Source organism: Hippoglossus hippoglossus, chromosome 14, assembly GCF_009819705.1.
Source record: "Hippoglossus hippoglossus isolate fHipHip1 chromosome 14, fHipHip1.pri, whole genome shotgun sequence".
Lineage (NCBI taxonomy): Eukaryota > Metazoa > Chordata > Actinopteri > Pleuronectiformes > Pleuronectidae > Hippoglossus > Hippoglossus hippoglossus.
Genome location: NC_047164.1, coordinates 5,781,792 through 5,804,505, shown reverse-complemented (window position 1 = coordinate 5,804,505; position 22,714 = coordinate 5,781,792). Strand labels below are relative to the sequence as shown.

General features: G+C 42.2%; 2 protein-coding genes and 1 non-coding gene across 4 annotated transcripts; 2 read left to right on the top strand and 1 right to left on the bottom strand.

The window, feature by feature from the left end:
- Window positions 1-1,696: 1,696 nt before the first annotated feature.
- vtnb (vitronectin b) lies at window positions 1,697-5,741 on the top strand. Its single transcript, XM_034607151.1, has 8 exons — window positions 1,697-1,902; window positions 2,617-2,733; window positions 2,817-3,044; window positions 3,410-3,549; window positions 3,946-4,102; window positions 4,507-4,665; window positions 5,120-5,440; window positions 5,569-5,741. The coding sequence occupies exons 1-8, from the start codon at window positions 1,839-1,841 to the stop codon at window positions 5,703-5,705; spliced, it is 1,323 nt and encodes a 440-aa protein (XP_034463042.1). The 5' UTR covers window positions 1,697-1,838; the 3' UTR covers window positions 5,706-5,741.
- Window positions 5,742-6,675: 934 nt separating this feature from the next.
- Window positions 6,676-6,749, bottom strand: trnat-agu. Its single transcript has one exon. It is a non-coding gene; the product is annotated as a tRNA-Thr (tRNA).
- A 6,364-nt stretch (window positions 6,750-13,113) lies between these two features.
- On the top strand, window positions 13,114-21,903 carry aldh3a2b (aldehyde dehydrogenase 3 family, member A2b). 2 transcript variants are annotated; one of them, XM_034606982.1, is made up of 11 exons: window positions 13,114-13,251; window positions 14,372-14,534; window positions 15,378-15,609; window positions 18,154-18,239; window positions 18,709-18,917; window positions 19,004-19,121; window positions 19,803-19,944; window positions 20,060-20,226; window positions 20,369-20,468; window positions 20,816-21,054; window positions 21,821-21,903. In XM_034606982.1, the coding sequence occupies exons 2-11, from the start codon at window positions 14,373-14,375 to the stop codon at window positions 21,830-21,832; spliced, it is 1,467 nt and encodes a 488-aa protein (XP_034462873.1). In that variant the 5' UTR covers window positions 13,114-13,251; window position 14,372; the 3' UTR covers window positions 21,833-21,903. The 2 variants fall into 2 exon arrangements, with proteins under 2 accessions (XP_034462873.1, XP_034462874.1); XM_034606983.1 differs by lacking the exons at window positions 20,816-21,054; window positions 21,821-21,903 and adding an exon at window positions 20,538-20,638 and having other exon boundaries at window positions 20,369-20,498.
- Window positions 21,904-22,714: the final 811 nt, after the last annotated feature.

Below are 22,714 nucleotides of genomic sequence, written 5' to 3'. Positions count from 1 at the left end.
TTAAATACTCACTGGCCCTTCACTGGCCCTTACAACTCTCAAAAGCTCGGTATTCGTCGTGGAAGGCAAAGAAATCATTTCATTGCACGGGACTGTATATATGACAATAAACGCTTTGATCTTGGCACAGAGGAAGATGGAGCTGTTGTGAAAGAGAGGAGAGGTGAGGAGACAGACAAACAAAAGACGGGTTCATAGTGTGAAGGAGTTCAGCTCTGTCAGGGTTCACTAAAGGTCAGGAGCATTCAGCAGCTGAAAGATTTTTGTGGCCCATGGACGGATCATGAGAAAATGGTCCCCTGGCCCAGAAATGTCCCACAATCCCCCCCCGAACCCCCTGAAAGAGACAGAACCTGTTTGTGTCTCTCTTTTGTGTGTGATTAAGCTAATTTTGAGTCTCTTGAGTGTTTAATTTGTGATTTCACAATCACACCACAAAAATGAATGACTGATTATATTATATTTGAAATTTTCATATCTATATCATAGTTACATTATCAATGATTACATGAGTATGTTTTGATTATGTCTTTTATTATGGCAATTTAAAAAATATGAAACTTTTTTCTTGGTAACAAACACCGTCAGCCATCGAGAGAAGCACCTGATGGAGTGCTCCACCTTGTGGCAGGGATAAAAGGAACATTCCTGCCCTGATAGCTCACACGTGTGGGCCACTTCTAGCAATGATGCAGCACTTCTGATCTTCTTGTGGCCCGGACAAATAGATCTCATATCCCAAAACTGATGTGGGCCCTTTCTGGCTAACATGCATTGTAATCTGGATGTGAATCTTAAGTGGCCCATGAGGTAAATACGGCCCAAATATCACAACATTAATTTGGGCCACCTTTGGCCCCTTTGGTTGACATGCTATGACTTGCTATGGCTCACTTGTGGCCCAGATCTGGCAAACAGTGCCAAGTGCTCAATGATATGTCCCCCTCCAAATATCGTAGAAGATATGTTACATTGATTTTATGGGTTTGTGACGTTCAGGGCCCGCTTGGAAATACAACACAACATTATCATTTAAGTCCCTGGTCCTGTTCCAGTAAAGACAAAGCAAACAAAGGGTCGACAGACAGAAGTTACCTGAAGGCCACTGTACAGTCTCCCCTACACACATGGAAAGGGGAGGGTGAGGCGAGGGCTCACTGCCAGACCTACAAATTGTCCTATATTTTCTTACTGTGTCGCTTTATATGTCAGTGTAGTTACCAGGGCTGCATTTGGAAGAATCTGTGTGTTTGCTTTAGGGTTGTCTATGTTTGTTTTTTTTACCAGGGATCAATAGAGAAAAACTACTGGCCCAGTTACACAATGATTGAGCTCTGACACTCACTCCCTCAGGCTCCCTACAGTCTGCAGTTTATCATTAGAATAGTACATGTCCAAAGTTTATTAGTTATTTTGCATTTGAAGCATCTTCCCTATTAAGAAACATTCGATTAAACAGAAAAACAATACAACATTTATTCTCCATTATCAGTCTCATTGTTGTTAAATAACCAGGAAGCTGACATTGGGTGTAACCGTCTAGTCAGTGGGTTTATTCTGTGCCTCAGAGTAATCATGTTGATGTATCTGGGACAAACAGGACAGAGATCAGCCATCACAGTTTAATGATTATCAAAGTGTTGACGGCCCGGGGTCATCAACTCCTGAAAAATACCAATCGATCGCCATCTGCACACAACGCTGCTCCCCGAAGTGGGACAGTCAGTTCACACTCATCTGGCTGCACTACAGTGAAAAGTGCACTGTTCTCTGCTGAATTTAAATTCCACTTCTTTACTTTGTTGCGTTTGAAGGTGGAGTATTTTCTGTGAGGCGACATGAAGCCAGCAGTGACTCTGCTGGGCCTCGTCGTCCTGCTGGACGCCACCTTGGCTGCAGAAAGTAAGTCTCTTAGAAAAATAAGTACTTTCTTATTTAGAGATTGTGTTCTGTCACCACAGGTTAGGGAATATACTACTAATCAAAATGTATATATAATATAGTTATGTGACAATAAAAACATTTTGAGCATGTTTATGTGGCTACATCACACAGGAATTAAATGTATAAATGTATATATTAGGTCTGTTATTAATATCGAGGAATAATTGCCAATTTCTAATATGTATGGAGGAGTATATCGCTATCAGAAGTCTTAAACTAACTTTTATCAGCATCGGCCCCAAAATAATCCATATCAGTTGGACTCAAATAGATTTATAATTATAATTATTATAATAATTATTGTTATTATTATAATCAGTGAAGTGTTGTACTATTATAAAAATGCATTACCTTTAAATACATTTATTATGTATACTCCCCTGTTTACCATACAGTATATCTGAGCATATAAAAACTATGTGTATGTATTAATCCCTGATTGAAAACAACAGCATTTTAAAATCAGTTTTAAATGTTTTTACTGGCTAAATTACTTTTTACAATAAAGAAAAATATGATTAACACATCAAATATAGATATTATATTATAAATAAGTAGCATCTAGTCGGAGGTCAGAAAAAACCCTGTACTTTATGTAGCCATGTTACTTTTACTTACCTTTAGTATCTGAGTACTACTTCACGGTATCACTGTCGTACAATGTCTCCACAGAGTCCTGTGTGGGTCAGTGTGGCTCCTTCGATCCACAGAGGAAATGCCAGTGCGACTCCATGTGTGTGTACTATGGAAGCTGCTGCGGAGACTTTGACTCCGTGTGCCCCAAAAAGAGTCAGTGGAGCTGCAGCATGTTACCATAAATAAATGGTCAAATGTTTTATTTCTCATTTGATGAAACTTTCCTCCACCCTCAGTCGCTCGGGGTGACACCTTCGATGCAGAAGAGGACACCACAGAAACTGTGACGCCCGTGGCTACGACTGTTGCACCAACTTTCCACACAGCTCCAGCGGTTGTCTCTCTCCCACCCATCACCACACCAGGCCCCATCCCAGCTGCAGACCCTGACGCAGTGCCCTGCAGCGGGCGACCTTTTGATGCTTTTCTGCAGCTGAAGAATGGCTCCATCTATGCTTTCAGAGGTAAACCTACCTTTTGGTTGTGGAGAGCACTTTCTCCACAGTCCCCAAATGTGAGGTTTCCCAAAACCCCCCAAAAACGTTTCAGATAATCATCATGGGCCCCGAATTTATCCAGCAGTGTTTGAAAAAAGAGTTTATTTTCTTAGGATCCAGACCTTTGGAATAAAAGTAACGTCAAAAGTAACAGGCTTGCAAAAATGTTTTAATTTATTGATTAACTCCGTAGAAATTATGAATTACAATCCAGACATCAAACTCTAAAGCGACGGCTGGAACTGCTTCTCTTTGGTCAGGCGTCTGATGTCAGATGATAGTGATGATGATAACTACTTCCCGGCTTCCCATCCATGCTTCTTCTCCTGTAGGTGAATATTTTTTCGAGTTGGACGACAAGTCTGTTCTTCCTGGTTACCCCAGACTCATCCAGGACGTGTGGGGAATAGCAGGACCCATCGACGCCGCGTTCACACGCATCAACTGTCAGGGGAAATCCTACATCTTTAAGGTAGAAACTGTGAAGAGTGTGTAATAGTATGTGTAATATTATTATTATTATGAACATGGGAACTCATACAAATTCTAAAAGGAGTATTACTCATTTGTGTGATGGTTTAGAAAAGGTTTGAATCTGTAAAGACAAACAGAACAATCAGCTGAATCTTACACTGGGGCCTGGAGCTAAAAGTTGAAGTTGTATGTGTATAATTTGGTGCAGTTTAATTGAATCTAATGGGACTATTTGACCTCGGTGGACATATTTTAGCATTGTTCTTCTTTATTAGGTATTAGGTCTGCAGATACAATGGGTGCAGTAATTATTTCAGGTATTTATTGTATTCTGAGCTTTTCCGCAGCAGCCTCAAACCTCAGTTTTTGGGGCTTCGAATCTATTGTGTCTCAGGGCAACAAGTACTGGAGGTTTAACGGCGACGTCTTGGATCCGGAATATCCACGGCTCATTTCGGTCGGATTTGATGGCATACCAGACAACACTGACGCTGCGTTTGCCGTCCCGGCACCAAGCCACCGTGGCAAAGAGAAAGTTTACTTTTTCAAAGGTATTCATGAAGAGATGTCTGGTATTTTTCAGTTTGTTAGAAGTGCATTGTCACCAGTGTCAACTGTGATGGTCCCCAAAGAAATAAAGTATTGTAAAGATGTTGCTTGTGCTCATGACCCATTAAATTTAAGCATCTCAACTTTTTAACAAATTCTGGCTTTTTCATTTTTATAGTTAGTTAGTTGGTTTTTTACCATCCTTTATTTTGCAACCTCTTGAGGGTCCTGAACTTCCAGAGGTGGAAAGTAACCATTTATATATCTACCTCTCAAGTAAATTACATTTTTGATGCACATTTTATGCTATTTTATACATCTTCACATATTGTTGGGGCAAATAATGCTGTGACATTTCAACATGTCCTCAGTTGATCATATCTCATGTGCGTGTTTCTCTCTCCAGGGCAAAACTATTACGAGTATGAGTTCAAGCACCAGCCTTCCCACGAGGAGTGTGTCCGCATGAGCAGGTCCTCGCCGTCTGTGCTGTTCACGAGATACACGGACCTCTTCTGCGATCAGACGTGGGAGGATTTCTTCACGCAGCTCTTTGGAGACTCCTGTAAGACTCATCTGTGTTTTCTTCTTTATATATAATGTTTATTTGTTTGTAGGAGCAAGTAAATGACAATAAACCAAAATCATTTACCACAGCATTGATAGCCCCACAATTAAATTACATAGAGAACACAAAACACACACGGATGCATTAAACCACCAGATCACTAATGACCACATGACCCATCCCGGCAATTGTTGAAGTATTATTAGAGAAATTATATTTGGAAAGTTTATAAATGCCAACATAAATGTGTCAAATTACTTTTTTTGAATCCCCAACCCCTTTAGAGGTTAAAAAAAAGATTTTGAAAAATTCAAACTGTAATGGATGTAAATAGTTTTAAACCATACTTAGAATACACTAGTGTTAGTGCACATTATTCATGTCTTATGTTCATGCATGAATAACATCACTTCACGGTAAAAGACTCCGACCTTGTTTCTTCTACCTTCAGTCAGCAATCCCCACACTGGCCCTCGGATCATCAGCCGGGACTGGCAGGGCCTCAGGTCTCCTGTAGATGCTGCCATGGTCGGACGAGTCTACCTCAGCCCCAAGCCCACGCCATCGCCCTCTCCAGCAGTGAGGAGGCGGAAGAAGAAGCCCAGCAAGAAGCGTAAACAGCGAAGACGGCAGAGTCGCCATGTGCTGTTCGATGATTTCTGGGGTTATGATGATTGGTCTGATTACGCCGACTACAGCGACATCGTCGATGAGAACCCCACAGAGGCGTACCGGAGCGCTCCTGTTCAAAATGTGTATTTTTTCAAGGGAGGTAAGAACACATGGAGTTATTTTAATCGCTAAATCAGACTTTATTTCCACAGAACAGGCATAAAAGAAGTTTCTCCCTTTAACAGCTTTTTTGTCTGTGTGTTTCCTTCCTCTTTTTTTTAATGGCAGATAAATACTACAGAGTGAGTCAGCAGACGAAACGTGTGGACGCCGCCAACCCGCCATACCCACGATCCATTGCGAAATACTGGCTGGGCTGCAAGTACGAGGAGACACCGGATGAATCAAGGGCAGAGAAGAAATAGGCTGCCTGAGGAAATGAATAGAAATCCACTCAAATACAAGCGTTCCTCTGTGTGCACACCTGGTTTGTTCAAATACAAGTTCGTCTTAAAGTAATTATAGTATGAATTTATGATTAGGTGAATTATTGTTGATGTTAAAGCATTTTGTTCACAATACCCCTCTAATGTCCCCTGAGGTCCTGTGTTGACAAAACCTCCTCAGTAATAAGTAATTTGCTGCTGGACAAAAGACGGCAAGAGATTTTTTTGTGATGTAATTAAGTATTAAACATCCTCATGTGTAGTTACTTGAATAAACGTGTAATTAAAAGATGTACTACAACATGCAGCTTTATTTTCATGCATAATTATGAGAGGGGTAAAATGAATGAATTTTAAATTTGGGTCTGCAGAGTTTGCCTTTCACACATGAACAACGCAGCAGGAGATTCTCGCCTCAGACACGTTCACAACGACTCAGAAATCTCCCGGGCGTTCGGGCGACGGGTGGCGCAGCAGGCAGAGGCAGGTTTGTAACGCATAAATTCAGAGATCACATGTTTTTGTTGAGAGCACATAGACAGTGGCGTTGACCCGTATCGCCGAAGGGCAGCCCCTCAATGTCTGCAAGCAGCTTTGAACAACTGCCCCTGAATTGTCTGTGCACGGCCCTGCAGAAACGTATCTGATTTCAGCTATTTTCACGGTGTTGCTGTATTTGAGACTGAAGTTATGGATGTGAATACTTCCACCGCTGCTTACTGCCCATATACAGAGTATTAACCATAAACTATGTAACTATTTACGGATTATACTGTCACAGCTGGAGTGATGGCCTCAGGTTTCCAGTGTAAAAGCTCCTATGTGTTACTGCAGTACTCTCAGTAAGTATTTTTTAAATACTCGGGTTACACATTTTCAGGGTGGAAATGTTGCTGCTCACGCGATTCGTTGAAAATTATGGAGAAATAAAAAAATTTAAAAAATAAAAAGGCACCGCTGGGATTTGAACCCAGGATCTCCTGTTTACTAGACAGGCGCTTTAACCAACTAAGCCACGGCACCACGTGACGACACCAGGCGTTATTACTCATTATATACAAAGCCACACATGTATGATGGGTCCAAAATATATATTTTATTTGTAATTTCCTTATAATACACTCATCTGCATAGTTCTACTTTACATGTATTCTTCTACTCCTTTCCATTATAAATACTCTAATTACAGTGCCATCTTAAATATTCGAACAATCACCCCAGGAGATAATCGATCATTGCTGCAGAAATCTCCAGATCGGACAGATTGAAGTCGCCCAGGTCCTGGAGGCACAGGTCGGACAGGTCGTCCGGGGACTGCTCGGTGCTGCAGGAGCTCCGGCGGTGCTGGAGCCGCTGACTCTGGACGCTCTGCCTGGGTCGTGGATGAGCGGCTGCACCGCAGCGGCTGCCCGCGGGCTGGGAGCCCTGTGCCCCTCCAGGAAAAGCCTCCTCGGTGAAGTCCCACTCAGCGACACCACCGTGTGGGAACGCGAAGAGGCTGGAGTCTGTGAAGTCCGGGGTCTGGTAGTAATGGTCCTGAGGAACTTGATCCGCGGCGACGGGAGATGTGGGGCCGCGCAGGGACATGGCCTGACTCCCCAGGATGGTGGAGAGCCGGGTGGACTGGGGTAGACTTGGAGCAGGGTACCCTGGAGGAGACGGGAGGCTGGGTACACTTTGAGCATGGTACCCTGGAGGAGACGGGAGGCTGGGTACACTTTGAGCAGGGTACCCTGGAGGAGACTGGAGGCTGGGTAAACTTTGAGCATGGTACCCTGGAGGAGACGGGAGGCTGGGTACACTTTGAGCAGGGTACCCTGGAGGAGACGGGAGGCTGGGTACACTTTGAGCAGGGTACCCTGGAGGAGACGGGAGGCTCGGTGTGGGGGAGAAAGCAGGAGGCAGCGATGGGATGGGGGCCGGGATGTGCGTGAAGTGGGGACGGAAGGTTCCCGGTCCGGTGGTGCCTGTGGGGGCCTCTCTGGATGGCTTCTTGCTCTTGAAATAGCGTGCGCGTCTATTTTGAAACCAGACCTGTTGAGAGAGAGAGAGAGAGACTTGAGGTTACTTCTAATGCAACAATGGGGCTCATCCAAAGTTACGCAGGGGAAGTGCTTATCCAAAAATCACGCATATGAGGTGTGGCGCATTAGTCATACCTGGATTTTGGACTCTGGTAGTCCAGTGACAGAGGCGAGGGACTCCTTCATTCTGATGTCCGGGTAGTGTGTGACGGAGAAGGCCCTCTCCAGCTCGCTCACCTGCGCCTTGCTGAAAGTCGTGCGCTTCCGGCGGCGCTGGGTGTCCGAGCACGGCCTGTGGGCAGCCTCGTGACGGACTACAGGGAGATAACAAACATGTTAGCTAACGGTTATTGTATTGAATGGCTTTTAATTTTTCTAAATTAGGATTAAACACAGATTTAGGATGTAGAAAGGTGAATTGGCACAACTTGGCACACAAGGAGAGTGGATACGACTCAACGTTACAAACTGTAACATGTATATTATTAAAGCACAACACATGCAGTGTATTCTTATGACCTCTGGTGCCTGAACCAGTTTTGAAATTAGGTTTTGAGTCACTCACCTCGCTCTGGCTCCTGTGCGTAATCGTCGTCGATGTTGTTTACATCCAGGCCTGAAGTGGGCCAATAGTGTCCCGGGTAAAACGAGTGCATCTCAGAAGCATTAGTGCAGGTAAAATCCAATCCAAATGCCATTTTTGTTTCTTCTCTGGGGCTGAAGCAGCAGCAGTATGTCCCCGCAGGTCTCCTTGGCACTGGTGAAGACGCATAGGGCTTTAAAGCATTTTATACCTTGCTTGACAGACAAACACGACCCCCCGCACCCCCACCCCGCACCGAACCGCACCCTAGCGCGTGTCTTTGATGTGTCATTTCACCTATTAGTGGCAGCACGGCTAATAGGTGTCTGTGCGATCCCCGAAGACCCGTTAATGTGCCAATTGAACCTGGAGGGAGCTTGTCCTGGCGTGCAGCATGTGGTGCCAGGTCACAACTCTGACATCCTCCAGGTAATCTGAAGTGATATGTCGCTTAAAATCTCCACAAAACTAAAAATAAACAGAAGGAAACATATCATAAGGGCTATAAGTCAACACTTAGGCCCGTTGGATGTAGGCTTACAAGTGGAAATGGTTACGCACTGAGTCCTTGGGGGAATGGTAACAATAATAAAAACTAATTTACACAGTTGCTTTCTGTTATCTGCACGGTTCTTAAAGTAGAATAAGCTATTTGGACTCACACAACCCTATAATAATAACACGTCAGTTAAAAAGCAACACTTTCAGTCTGTGAGACATCCTCCCCTCCACAGCGCGCTGCCTCCTGGTGCGCACTTAGGGGAAGAAAGCACACTCTGTGGACGGTGGGAGTGTATTGAAGCGGTTGTTGGAGTGTGAGGCTTCAGTCAACTGTAATGTGTCGAGGTGACAAACTTTTTACTCCTCTTCCTTGTCGCTTGCGCTTCCACCGATCGAGACATCAAAACACCGGATAGCGCACAGCCCCACGCACGGGCAGATCCAGACGCTCGGTGCCAGACTCAGGAGCTGGATTTGAATTTACAAACACGAGGCCAGAAACAATTTTGCTCTTACTTGCCTGCGTTGTCTATGTTTTAGGGAGACGGAGAAAGTTTTGTTCATAACAAGACTAGTCATTCTCTAAAAAGTACATAAAGACATCACTAGATTCAAACGTTATAAGTATTTGTCTTACATGATTAACTTTAAGATCATAGTTGGTAAATGTCACGTGTATAAAGCAAGGTTTTGTAAATCATCTCCAAACTTTAATGCGTTTATGACTGAATTTATTTTTTACATGCAAACATTAACTAAAAACCTATTTCCTGTGACCCCGGATCAAAGCTAGACAATAATGTTCTTACTTCATCTGAACAACAACAGTTTTTTGATGATTTTTTCCTGATTCCAGTTATTATAATTGTATTGGGAGGTCATGCTTAAATTTCTGTTACGCGTTTATTGTTTTTATTGTTTAATTTGTATCGTTTAGAATTGAGTTTATTTATTAGCATTTATCTATTTGTTGTTGTTATTTGATTTTATGTTTATTTTGTAAGTATTTTTACTAGTTTTTTTTTATTTGTGAAGCACTTTGTAACTATGTTTTGAGAAGCACTATATAAATAAAGATATTATTTTTATTTCTATTTTTGTATTTATTCAAACTGACAAATAAAGTGACTAATGGGGGGGGGGGGGGGGGGGGGGGTCCTAACAGAGACATGACTCAGAAAGCTAATAATTGAACATTTGCATAAAACGCTGTCCTACACTGCTCTTTTATTTTAATTGATATTTCCTGTGTGATGCTATAATCTACATGTTGTCATTAAATATTCACACGGTCACATGGAGAGCACGTGATGTGAGAGGAATAAGGAGAAGACACAATAACCCTGATGATGGACTCACACATTGAAGCAGTGAAGTGCTGCACATTCACACCAACAGAGGACCATCAAGATCACAAACCACTGCTGCTGCTGTCACATGACTCCCATTAAGATGACAATATGTCGATACCGCAGACAGAAACCAGGTCACATGCTTCCACTGTGACCTCTCACACACACACACACACACACACACACTAACGATGTGATAGTATTATAGCCTTGATGGACGCTAAATTATCGGGAAGGTCACACGTCACATCTCCATTTGTTACTGTGGAGACACAATGAGAGTTCAAGATAATAAACATTGTCACTAGGTGGCAGAATTTGACCGTTTGTTAATTTAAAGTCTCAAACACACACCATTGTGCAGTATTGTATATATCTATATTTTAATTAATCAATGAATTATTTTATGTTAAAAGTTCTTGAGACATTATGACTGGCTCCACTGTTTAAGATACAGGAAGTAACATTATCAAGGCTGTTTGTTAATTCATAATTCAATAACACACATAGATTTAAGTTTTTAACATACAACCCTGCACTTCAGTGTAAGACAAACATTTTACAAACATTTTTACTGTCAAATTATACTTCTTAACTTTTCAAATGTGTGGCACCTGTGTTCAGAAATAATGAGAATACACTAAATATCTATCTATCTATCTATCTATCTCTCTCTCTCTCTCTCTCTCTCTCTCTCTCTCTCTCTCTCTCTCTCACTCACTATTTGGTTTTCTGAAAAGATTTTGTTTGATTTAGAGTCGGTATATTTTAATATAAATTAATTTAGCTAAAACAGCAAAGGTCAAATCAGAAATGGACGTTTATTAGACATTTCATATTTCCTCATTCCCTGTTCATGCTTCCTCTTCAACCCAAATATTCCTGACCTTTCCATAAAACACACACACACACGCACACACGCACACACACACACACACACACACACACACACACACACACACACACACACACACACACACACACACACACACACACACACACACACACACACACACACACACACACACACACAATACACAAACTGTCCTCTCCGTGCCTGAATGCTTCGGTTTATACCTCACAAACCCAGGTGTGCACACAGAGGAACGCTGCTCTCCTGTGTCCACACTCCTCTCTAAGAGATCAGGATCGACACTCAGGTGTGAATGACGCTCTGGCCTCCTCTCCCTCACCGACATCCTCGCTCCCTCCTTCACAATACACAAACACCGCTCCTCAACCCACTGTTTGATGTGGAGACTCCATCCACATTTCCTGTCAACCCGTGAGATTTTTGGGCCCGATCCACGCGCTGCACGGCTGAGCAGACGGGTTTACTCCATGGCCTATGTGCTGTGTCGTAAAAAAAAAAGCCTTTCTGGATCTGGAAAATAGAAGCTGAGTGTGATTCCAGTTTGGCAGCGGATGAGAGTACATCAACCTCTGCTGGGAAAGAAGGGCCTGCAGGAGAGGATGAGTTGCTGCTGCTTTAAAGTTACGAAACAACTGGATATTAATGCTCTGAAGTACATGTAGATTCTCTGAGCACTGTTCACAGCACTGGGATCAGTTGGGTAGTTTGAGCTTGACTTTGGGAGACAGTGGTCGACAGGAAGCAGGCGTGCAGAGCAGAACACCCAGCAATTTGGGAACTGATATGGTTTAACTATCAGCTGAAACTGGTATGATTATGTAAACATCCCGTTCCGAAAAATGAGATATGAGTATAGTGTATAATGTTTGTTTATTATTATAAAATTATTATTATTATTTGATGTGTATATTTTCTATGGAAAGTAATAAAACCTGCAGTTTCTTACTATAGTATTTATTAATAGATAAATAAACTGGACTTTACTTTACTGCTTCTCTGGGACTTGGATCAGGCCGGATGGGTGACGGGATATCAGGAAGGTCAGACTGGATCATTAGGTCACTTGGTGCGGAGATCTAAAGCTCGAGTGTGACTACTGGCATTGGATAAAAGACTTCCACATCCACAACAGAGAAGTTATTACACATGATAACATCGTTTTCATGAAACTGTTGCAAAGATATTAAGATATTGCTTTTATTTATTGGCACATTTTTGGTTTTCTATGTGACAGTGAGGTCTCTTCTATTTGTGGCCACTTTTGATCTGGTTTTTGTTTTGGTTGTTCCGGTTGTTGTCTTGCGTCAATATGGTTGAATCTTTATTGTAATTTTCCTCCCTCTGTGTTGATTATTCTTGTATATGGGATATTTTCTGATCAAATATTTGTATTTCTTTGTGGTTATTTTGTATTTTTATGTTCATTTTTCATCTCTTTGTGGGCATTTAGTCTTTTTTGTGTGTTTATGTGTCTTTGCGTCTTTCATTGTCATTATTTTCATCTTAATGTCGTAATTTTGTGTTTGTTATGGTCATTGTTATCTCTTTATACCTCTTTCATCTATTTAGGTAGATTTGTGTGTTTTAATGTCGTTTTCTATTTCTTTGTGATATTTGGTGTTTTATATGGTTATTTATCATCTATATGTGGATGTTTGGTGTTTTATATGGTTATTTATCATCTATATGTGGATGTTTGGTGTTTTATATGGTTATTTATCATCTATATGTGGATGTTTGGTGTTTTATATGGTTATTTATCATCTATATGTGGGTGTTTGGAGTTTATATGGTTATTTATCATCTATATGTGGATGTTTGGAGTTTATATGGTTATTTATCATCTATATGTGGATGTTTGGTGTTTTATATGGTTATTTATCATCTATATGTGGATGTTTGGTGTTTTATATGGTTATTTATCATCTATATGTGGGTGTTTGGAGTTTATATGGTTATTTATCATATATTTATGGTTATTTTGTCTCCTCCATATCATAGCATGGCAGAAGGCTAGCGGCTAGCGGCTAGCTGCATCCGGGTGGGCCCCGCCCTCCTCCCCAGAGGGGGAGTGACCTAACGGGGAAAGCAGAGCTCCTTTCCTGGGTAACTGTCACAGTTCGGCTCCTGCGCTACGGACCATCTCCCCGTCTAAAACCCAGAGGACTCTCCAGAAGCTCCAACTACTCAGGTAGGAATAAAATAATAACAGCACCGGAGCTGATTTCTCTGTTGCATTCGGCTGAACGGCGAGAAGGATCCGGACAAATGTCCCGAAGAGAAGCGATGAACAGTGTCTACGAGGGGGACAGAGACCAATAACAACTTAAATCAGCCGATAAACGAGACCAGGACGATATTTAAGACCAGTGCGGAACAGTGACGCTGTAAATACAGTGTGATAAACTTCCATTATCATGCAGCCTGTGTTTGTCTGTGTGGACATTTAACTGGGAACCAGTGATTGTAATGGTGGTTTCATTTTACAGCTCGTTCTCTGCAGCTCCGTGAAAACAGGCTTCAGGTGACCCGCTGTCCTTCACTGTCTGTATTCACCGAGTGGAACCAGTGTCTCATGCACAGGGCTCATTTCAACACATTGCAGTTTGATTTGCACTGGGAGAGAAAAACTCCAATTTAAAGGGAGAGGTCTCCCAAGAATGATAATTCACTCATTATTTCCTCACCACTGCCGCTGGAGGAGGTGGGTGAAGGGTTCGAGTCCACTAAACACTTTCTGGAGGTTCAGGGGTAATAATAATAATAACAGTCTTTATTTATAGAGCACTTTTCAAAAATATATGTTACAAAGGCTGCAAGTTAAAAGCAGACAGGTCACGAAACATCAGGTTTAGAAGAAAGCAGGTAAAATAAATTAAACGAAAGTTATAAAAGAAAGTTAAGACTCAGGAAAGGCATCTCTGATGAAAGTATGTTTCAAGAAGAGACTTAAAATACTTCAGTGAGTCAGCTGACCTGATCTCCTCAGGCTGGTTGGTCCAGAGCCTCGGGGCCGGACTGCAAAGAGTCGTGGTAAACAGGTGTGGTCGCTGGTAGTTGTTTAATCTATTAGATAAATAGCTAGCAAGCACGGCTACCTGCAGTATATCAGCGCTCACTCAGTATAAATAAAGATAAAGTACCTGGTCTGATAGTGCTACACTTAAAGTACTCATACGCAGTTAATGGATGTTTAATGGACTCTATGTCAATGATGTCTATTATTAATGAGACCCCCCCCCCCCCCCCTTTATAGCGCCTGTTAGAACGGCTGAAATAAAACTATCTTGTCTTTTTTATTTTGTTGGCAGGATGTCCAGGGAGCAGCAGGCGGTGGCTTGTGCCAGGAAGGCCTTCGAAACAGGCAGGTCCAAATGTTTAGAGCATCGCATCCGCCAGCTGAAGAACCTACGGCGGTTATTCACAGAGAGACAGCAGGAGATTTTAGATGCCGTCAAGAAAGATCTCAATAAGGTGAGCCGGGATTACAGTATAATCAACTATTTTGTATCTCTGGGAAAGCTTTGGAATAAACCTAATAAGTAGGTTTTGAGTCTGTTGTTTTAGACTTTTAGATGTTTTTGGTTTGAAATAGCTTCAGGGCTGTTCGGTCAAAATGTTTTGATGCCACATGCTGTAGTGGGGGTTGGGAGGGGTTTGGCCTTGGAGCCTAATTGACCAGCAAGATGCTATAATGACACAGCAGCCGCAAGGAAAGACCAGACATAACGATTACTGCTTAGTTCACCATTTTTAAGTGTTTCACGCATGCTGTAGCTAGTGCACATTGAAAAGGGGGTAACAGGGTCTCTCTCTCTCTGCCGGGAGAATTCTTCTACTTTGCAACAACAGAACCATGCTGTGACATGTGAACATTTCTCCTCCAGGCGTTCTAGATTCAGGAGAAACCAAAAGAGAAGGAACCGAATGTATCTGTTAAACAGTTACATGTGGAAATAACTGAGCCCCCTAGTGTAGTCCCACATTTATTTCCACTGGTGTTTCTGTTGCTTACACAGTTCACCAACTCAAATGAAGGCGTGAGTCCTCCAATGTTTGACTTTAAGATATGTTAAAATAAGAGCTATAAAAAAAAGAAGAATCTATGAATGCGAACAAAGAAGGTATCAGAGGAAGAGTGCAAAACAAGCTAAACGTGCAGTTAAAGGTTAAAATATCCGCAAGGGATTTAACAGAAACTTTGATCATAAGGTAAGAGTTAAGCTCAGACATTTGGGAAGATATCCAGATGCGGTTTCAAATTCAAAGACTTTCTCCGAGTCCACAAACGACATGTTGCTGCTTTCATCCCATCAGAGTGAGGTGGGGACGCAGCTGTATGAGACCGTGGGTCTGGAAGGGGAGATCAACCTGGTCATCGGGAAGCTGAAGGAGTGGGCAGCCCCTCGAAAAGTGGAGAAGAACCTGTTGACCATCTCCGACACAGTCTACATCAAGCCGGAGCCGCTGGGGGTGGTGCTGATCATTGGGGCCTGGAACTACCCCTGGGCTGTCACCATCCAACCGCTCATTGGAGCCATTGCTGCTGGTACTGTTGCGTGTGTGTGTGTGTGTGTGTTTGTGGGGTGGGTGAAAGGGCAGCGGGTGTGTGATGTATCAAGGGCAGCGTTCACATTTCTATCTGATATCGTCGTTTCCCCCTGTGATGGACTTTGTGAGGGGACTTGTTTGTGCAGCCATGATGCACAGTGTCGCAGTTTAATTTTGAAACTCTGATGCAAGATTTGCAAACGCCAACATTTTCCTAATTACCCCGAATAGCACAAGAGGTCAAGCTACTAGACCAATCCCTCTGGAGCTGATTTAATTGGTTCTTTTCTTTGTCAAATCCTTCCAACAAGTTTTGTGTCTAGTTTTTTCATAATCCTGCTAACACTCAAACAAACCAACAGACAGGGATGAAAACATAACCTCAATTATTTGTTATAACACTAATTTGTCAGTCCTGTTCATTTTCCTCATCTTGTGATCACAACCACTCAAGTTCCTTTTTTTTAATTCTGGCATTTCGCAACCGTCTTTCTTTTCCCCTTTGCCTCTGATTAGAGTGGGTCAAAGGTCACTCTGTGAACTCTTCTCCACTCTACGCATGATAGAGGTGTGAGTTATGTATTTTGTGGGTGTGTGTCGTCATGAGTGCAGGTTACGGTGTGATTGCATGTGTGAACATCTCAAAGGGCGACGTTAATCTCTGAGTGAATCGCCCCGCTCCCAGATAATGAGTGAGCCCGTGAATAACTCCTGATTGTCTCAGAGGCCGACCTCTGAATCAAGTGACTTGGCTCAGCCCCGAGCACTTTGTGATGCAAACCTCAGCGCTGAGTGTTTGCTTGCTACAGTTTAGCATGACACTGCAGTATCCTAACAGTCTTTAGTCTCATTCTTTATTGGCTCCAATGTCTTGTGTGTTGCTTGTCCGTAGTGACCGTTCTACATAATAGTGATAAAGAGAGCTGCTGCAGGTAGATGGTTCATTTGTTCTTGATTTGGGTTAAATTTGAGAGAATGAGAATGAACTCTAACATATCCAGCGCGTGTTTGCAAAGCACAGACTTTGCTCTTTGCTCCACTGCATAATCAGATCTAACATGAAGGATAATATCTGCTCAGTAGATGATAAGTCATTTCCCTTGATTTGTTGACAAACGCAGGTTAAAGATCATGCCGCTATCACCAGACTTATTAGTTAGATTCTGCACATTTTGAAGTTGTCTAATTTAGATATTCTTAAACATGCAAATACACTGTCAGGTCCAGTATTGTTTACTAAAGGTGAGTTTCTCCAGGTTGCACAATGAGCAGAACTGATTGTGTTCCACCAGAGTGAATTTTTGTAAAGTTTGTTAACCAAGCACCAACAGGACTAAGAGTCCAGTTACTTTTTTGTCTTCAACAGTAAACCATTTTTTATCAGAGAGTCTAGAATAGCAGTAAAATAGAAATAATGAAACATATGGAAACCTCATCTGATCTGTAATGAATTGCGGTTCTATTTTCAATTAAAGGATTTTACGCAAAACCAACCACTAACAGATGCCAACAAAGCAGAAAGCCCAAAAGTACTGTAGTCTGTGTAATAAGCAGGAGTTACATATACCACCACACAAAAAAATAAGCTTTCCATAATCTAACATGTTTAAATTTATATGAAATTTACATTTGATGCTTTTAAGGTTTCACTAGGGTGCTGCCTTGAGAAACTCTGCAGAACGTCTGGAGCCTCTCACTCGGACTTTTGCGTTTTCACATACATCCCCTTCGGAGAATGTCGGGAAAAGAGGAAAAGTAGATTTCAATATTTGTAGTCTAGTATTCAGAACTCACATGTGTATTAATTATTGATTAGTCATCATCAACGGTGACTATTATTCCATTAATCAAAATGTCTTCAAGTTTAATTAACTTGCTTCCAAGAATGTGTCGAGCCAGCTAACCTAAAACAGAAAGGAAGACAAACATCACAAAAAATAGGCAAAACCTAAGCAAGTACTGACTCATTGTTGAACAGTCACCGGGACGGGCGTAATGTTTTACCCGAATAACATCAAACACAGGAAGAACTGAACTTAAGGAGGAGACTTAAGCAACACGAGTGTTTGACTGTGTTTGTGACTAACTTCTAAGACCTCTCTTTAACTCTCAACATGATATCAGGCAATGGTTTCCTCCAGCATTTGTGAACACTGTGGTTAATCTATATCTAATGTTTGATTTATCAACCCACTCATAAGCAAACACATCTAGAAGTTTATTCAAGCATCAAGTGGTTAATCGTCACGCCAATTTTACAATTATACTGGGCCAACACCCTGCACGTTGCGTACTTCGGTGAATTGACAGTACCCTGGGAGATATTTGAGGCAGTGCCCTGTGGATGTCGGCTGCAGGGGTTTCCTTGCAACATCCCAAGAGTTGGGTCAAGGTGGTTTCCTTGACTACTTTGCTTGCCCATAAACATATTTCATATTGAATTTGTGCAGACTCACATGGTCAAAGACAAATTGTTGCGCAAAAAGCTAATTTTGTGTGAGCTGCTTGTCTCATCTGTTGTGTTTGTCATTTTCCTGTGCAGGAAATGCAGCCGTAATTAAGCCCTCTGAGGTCTGTGTTCACACCGCAAAGGTCATGGAGGACCTGCTGCCACTTTACATCGACAAAGTAAGGATGGATCCCGTAACGTCAGGGTAACAAGCACCCACAGTCATTCTAGTGAAGCAAGGCACTGTTGTTGTTTCTTAAGAAGATCAGATCGGGTAAAAAGGTTGATGATCATGATAATCAGGAGTACTTATCAGAAATATCTCTCTCTGAGTATATACTCTGCTGACTCAGTATTTACATGGTATATTGGCAGTGATGCATACTGTACAAAGACAACATTTATTCAGCTTATATATTGTTCAAATAAACACATCTAAAAAGCAGAAATAGAAGACAGCTCCTCAGTTGCAAAAAAGTAAATCTGTAACCACACTGGGGTTAGAGCCCTAATGAAACTAGTTTACTATAAAATGCACAACTTAAGACTTTGTAAAAACTGCCCACACGCCACGAAGACATTCAACGTGCTTCTTCTAGCACTTGCAGCTTCGTGACACCTGACTATGTCTTTCTGCCCGTGTGTCAGGAGCTGTACCCGGTCGTATCGGGAGGAGTGCCAGAAACCCAGGAGCTGCTGCGCCAGCGCTTCGATCACATTTTCTACACCGGAAACTCTATGGTGGGCAAACTGATCATGGAGGCCGCCGCCAAACACCTGACCCCTGTCACTCTGGAGCTCGGTGGAAAGAGCCCCTGCTACATCGACAAGGATTGTGACATAAGCATCGCCTGCCGGTCAGAACAAGTTTTATATTTGAATAACATTTAAATGAATCCAGCCTCTCGTAAACGGTCAGCCCTGACACGTGTTTTGACTTCAGGCGTGTCACCTGGGGAAAGTACACTAACTGTGGTCAGACCTGCATCGCCCCGGACTACATCCTTTGTGAGCCGAGCATCCAGGACCGGGTCATCGAAGAGGTCAAGAAGTCCATCAAGGTACTGAAGCTGAAAACACAACTCTTAGCACTGAGGGAAAAGTAATGATCTATTTATTTCAATCTAAACTTCAAAACCAGGCGATGCTGCCCACACCACCAAACAAGCAGGAATCTGTAATAATCAAAAAATAGCATTTTACTGTAAAGAAACAATAGAGTTTTAAAACCGAAAGCAACAACGTCACTCCTACATTCTTTTGCTACGTTTATCACAGCCATCGACACTATTCCAGAGTTTTTAAGGGACTCAAACATGGCTGGTCCACTTTTAGTTTGCAAGCTTCTGGGTTGCGTTGTAGTAGAAACAGAGACGTTTACACTCCTATTAGCTTCCTGACTGATTCTTATCACAAGCCAACTACCAGCAGGAGTTCCGCCTTGTTGTCGGTCCAAGAAATCCCTCATCCCTCATGTTCCTCCTTTGTAGTATCTGTCTCCTGTTTGTTTACACACGCACAGTGTAGTGAATGGTCATGTGATACACGTTTTCAGGTGTGTTTGTATAGACAGGGATTATTGCTGTTACAGAGATAAAGTGCTTGTGTGAACAGAGATTATTTGGCACGGATGTAGGAAGCGAAGCAAAACAATTAAGGGTTGTTCATTTCGTTTATAGAGTTTTCTTTGCTCCCACGTTCACAAGAATATTTATTTAATTTCACATTGTTTTCTCTGGTAGGATTTCTACACAGAAAACCCAAAGACCTGCCCCGACTATGGACGCATCATCAACCAGCGACACTTCAAGAGGATAATGGCCATGTTGGACGACAGCACCGTTGCTGCAGGAGGAGACAACGACGAGTCAGACTGCTACATAGGTAAAACACAAGACACGAAATCAATCTGGACGCATCTGCCTGACATATGTGACTCAAAAGCATCTAGAAGATATAGATGAATAAATAATGAAGAGTGTTTCTGGGTTGTGTTTAGCCCCCACAGTTTTGCGTGACGTGAAGCCAGAGGCGAAGGTAATGCAGGAGGAGATATTTGGACCTCTGCTTCCCATCTTGCCCATCAGCGGCCTGGATGAAGCCATCAAGTTTATCAATAAGAGAGAGAAACCCCTGGCCCTCTACGTCTTCACAGCAGATGACAAGGTATTTAACCTGATAGACAAAGGACGTATTCTGACACTCAGCGAAAGTAGTTAACGGATGGAGACCTGAGACGCCTACGTGTGCAGTCTGTCGTTCTAGACTCATGATTGAAGGTAATGTTTTTTTTGCTCTACTCTACAAGGTGATAAAGAGAATGGTGGATGAGACGTCCAGTGGAGGACTGCTGGCCAACGACTGCCTCGTACACTATTCTGTCAACTCTCTGCCTTTTGGAGGAGTGGGTGAGTTCACAAGAGGACAAATCCTCACAGAAATGGCACAAAGTTTTGGTTTGAAATGAAATCACTTTTTTAGAGTTTTAGAGCCACTGAAACAGAGAAGTCTGGACACACTGCTGGTCCCGTTTCAGTTTGAAAACGTCACGGTAACGCTTTAGTCTGGACGGGCGTTTCAGTCTGACTTGTACTTTTTGGCCACTTACACTTTACCATCTCATGTCAAAAGATTTTTCCGTGTCTGTCTTTTTGTTCCAATGCAACAATATGATCAAGATTTGTCATATGCACCAATTTACTGCCATCACCCCGGAAACTAACACTAGATAAACTCTCCTGTTTGTCATGTACAGGGAACAGTGGTATGGGCTGCTATCACGGCAAGTTCAGCTTCGACCAGCTGAGCCACCTGCGTGGTTGTCTCATCAAACAGCTGAAGATGGAGGGGATGAACAGCATGCGCTATCCACCTCACACGCAGGAGAAGCTCGGCTGGGTGCGCTTCTTCCTTCTGAAGAATCTAGACCTGGGCTGGATGGGGCGGATGGCGCTCTTGGCCGCTCTGGCTGTGATGGCTGCTGTCGTGTTCAAGGTGGGTTATGAAGGTCAAGAGAGATGCTTCGCGCTAATAATTTCACCCAAATATGGTCACATTTTTCAAGATATTTCCACAAACAACAGAGAGAATTCATGAAGAAGTCACAAATAAGTCTGAAAATGTAAACGCCGTAGTTTTAAAACCACATTTTCCCATTTATCTCTGCATCCTATTTGACTTTAGACATGACCTAAACCTTATATACAATGAAAAATACATTTTGATCATATGGTCACAATAAAGCCTGAAAAAGATGTATATAGTGGAGTAAAACATTAACTTTTGCAGCACTAGAGACCGAACCTACTGCTTTTCATTTTAACCAATCATCTGTCGTCACATGGTATCACTCAGGTCATGATGTAAAGAAGTTAGCGTTGCCGGATTTGGGTATATACAGCTTGTGCTAATTAAATGTCATTGTAAAGAAACAGATTTTATACATTACAGATTTTCATATATCTTTAAAAGCCAACAAACCTCATCGCCATTTTAAATAACTAGTACTTTTACTTTTGATATTGTCTATGCGTGGTCGTAGTAAAACTTTGAATGCAAGACATTTACCTTTAATGTCGTATTTGTGTGTTTTCATTGAAACTTGGCGGCAGCGCACACAGATACATTCATCAGCCTCCAGACTCAGGACACAGGGCAGCTCAAGACAATACGCCGCTCTGCCGCTCAACGGCGCCACCAGAGGGCCGGAAATGTAACTTCATGAGCCTCTAACTGGAGAATGTGTGTTTTTTTCCCCCAGAGTTATCTTTGAAGACATCCTGTCGGTGTCGTGATGACAAATCTGTTGTTTCCGTTGACCCCCGTGGACCAGAGAGGAGTTTCTGCATGAATCAAATCAGATCTGCAAAAAAATTTGAGAATATTTTGGGTGTTGCCCTAATATGTATTTCACATTTCAGGACCAGACGTGTCATGTAAATCACTGTGGAGAGAAGCTTTTAATTTCATGAAGGTGATTGTTGTTTAACCACCTAAGGCTCTTAAATCTCTGCTCAGAATCACTGTGTTATATTTAAACCTGTCAGATCAGGTTTGGATACTTATGTTAAGTAAATATTCTTTTTGATATTATACATCAAAAGACATGCTCAAGCGACACTGCCTTAAGCTAAAGTAAATCTCACAGTCTGATTTTAGGGTTTTTCCCACATCCCTGTGCTATGAACAGGAGCTGTAGCTTTTACTAACGGCACCATCAATGCTCATCGTTTCTCAAATTGAACTAACCTGAGATTTTGTTTATGTTAATGAACGTTTATTCTAGTGAAGGATTTTACATTAAGTTGTTCATTCTGAGTCTGTTTCATTTCAATGTCGGATCAGCCGTCAACTTGACATTGAGCCTTAGGGCACTTGATCATTTCTGCCGGGTGTAGGTTTGGTTTGTACGTGTTGTCTCCGTGTGCGTCTGTTTCACCACCGGCTTTTGAGTCGTGTCCAAACCAGACTGAATCTTATGAAGGACATTTTAATTTCTTCTTTTTTTTTTTAAAACACCAAATGCCTCTAACAACTTGTTTGAATGGTTGACAACAATAAGTTGCTAAATGTTTTTTTAATCACACCATTAATCGTGGAGGGTTTTTAATTAACAGTTAAATGAATTTACAATTATATTGGATAAATATTGAAA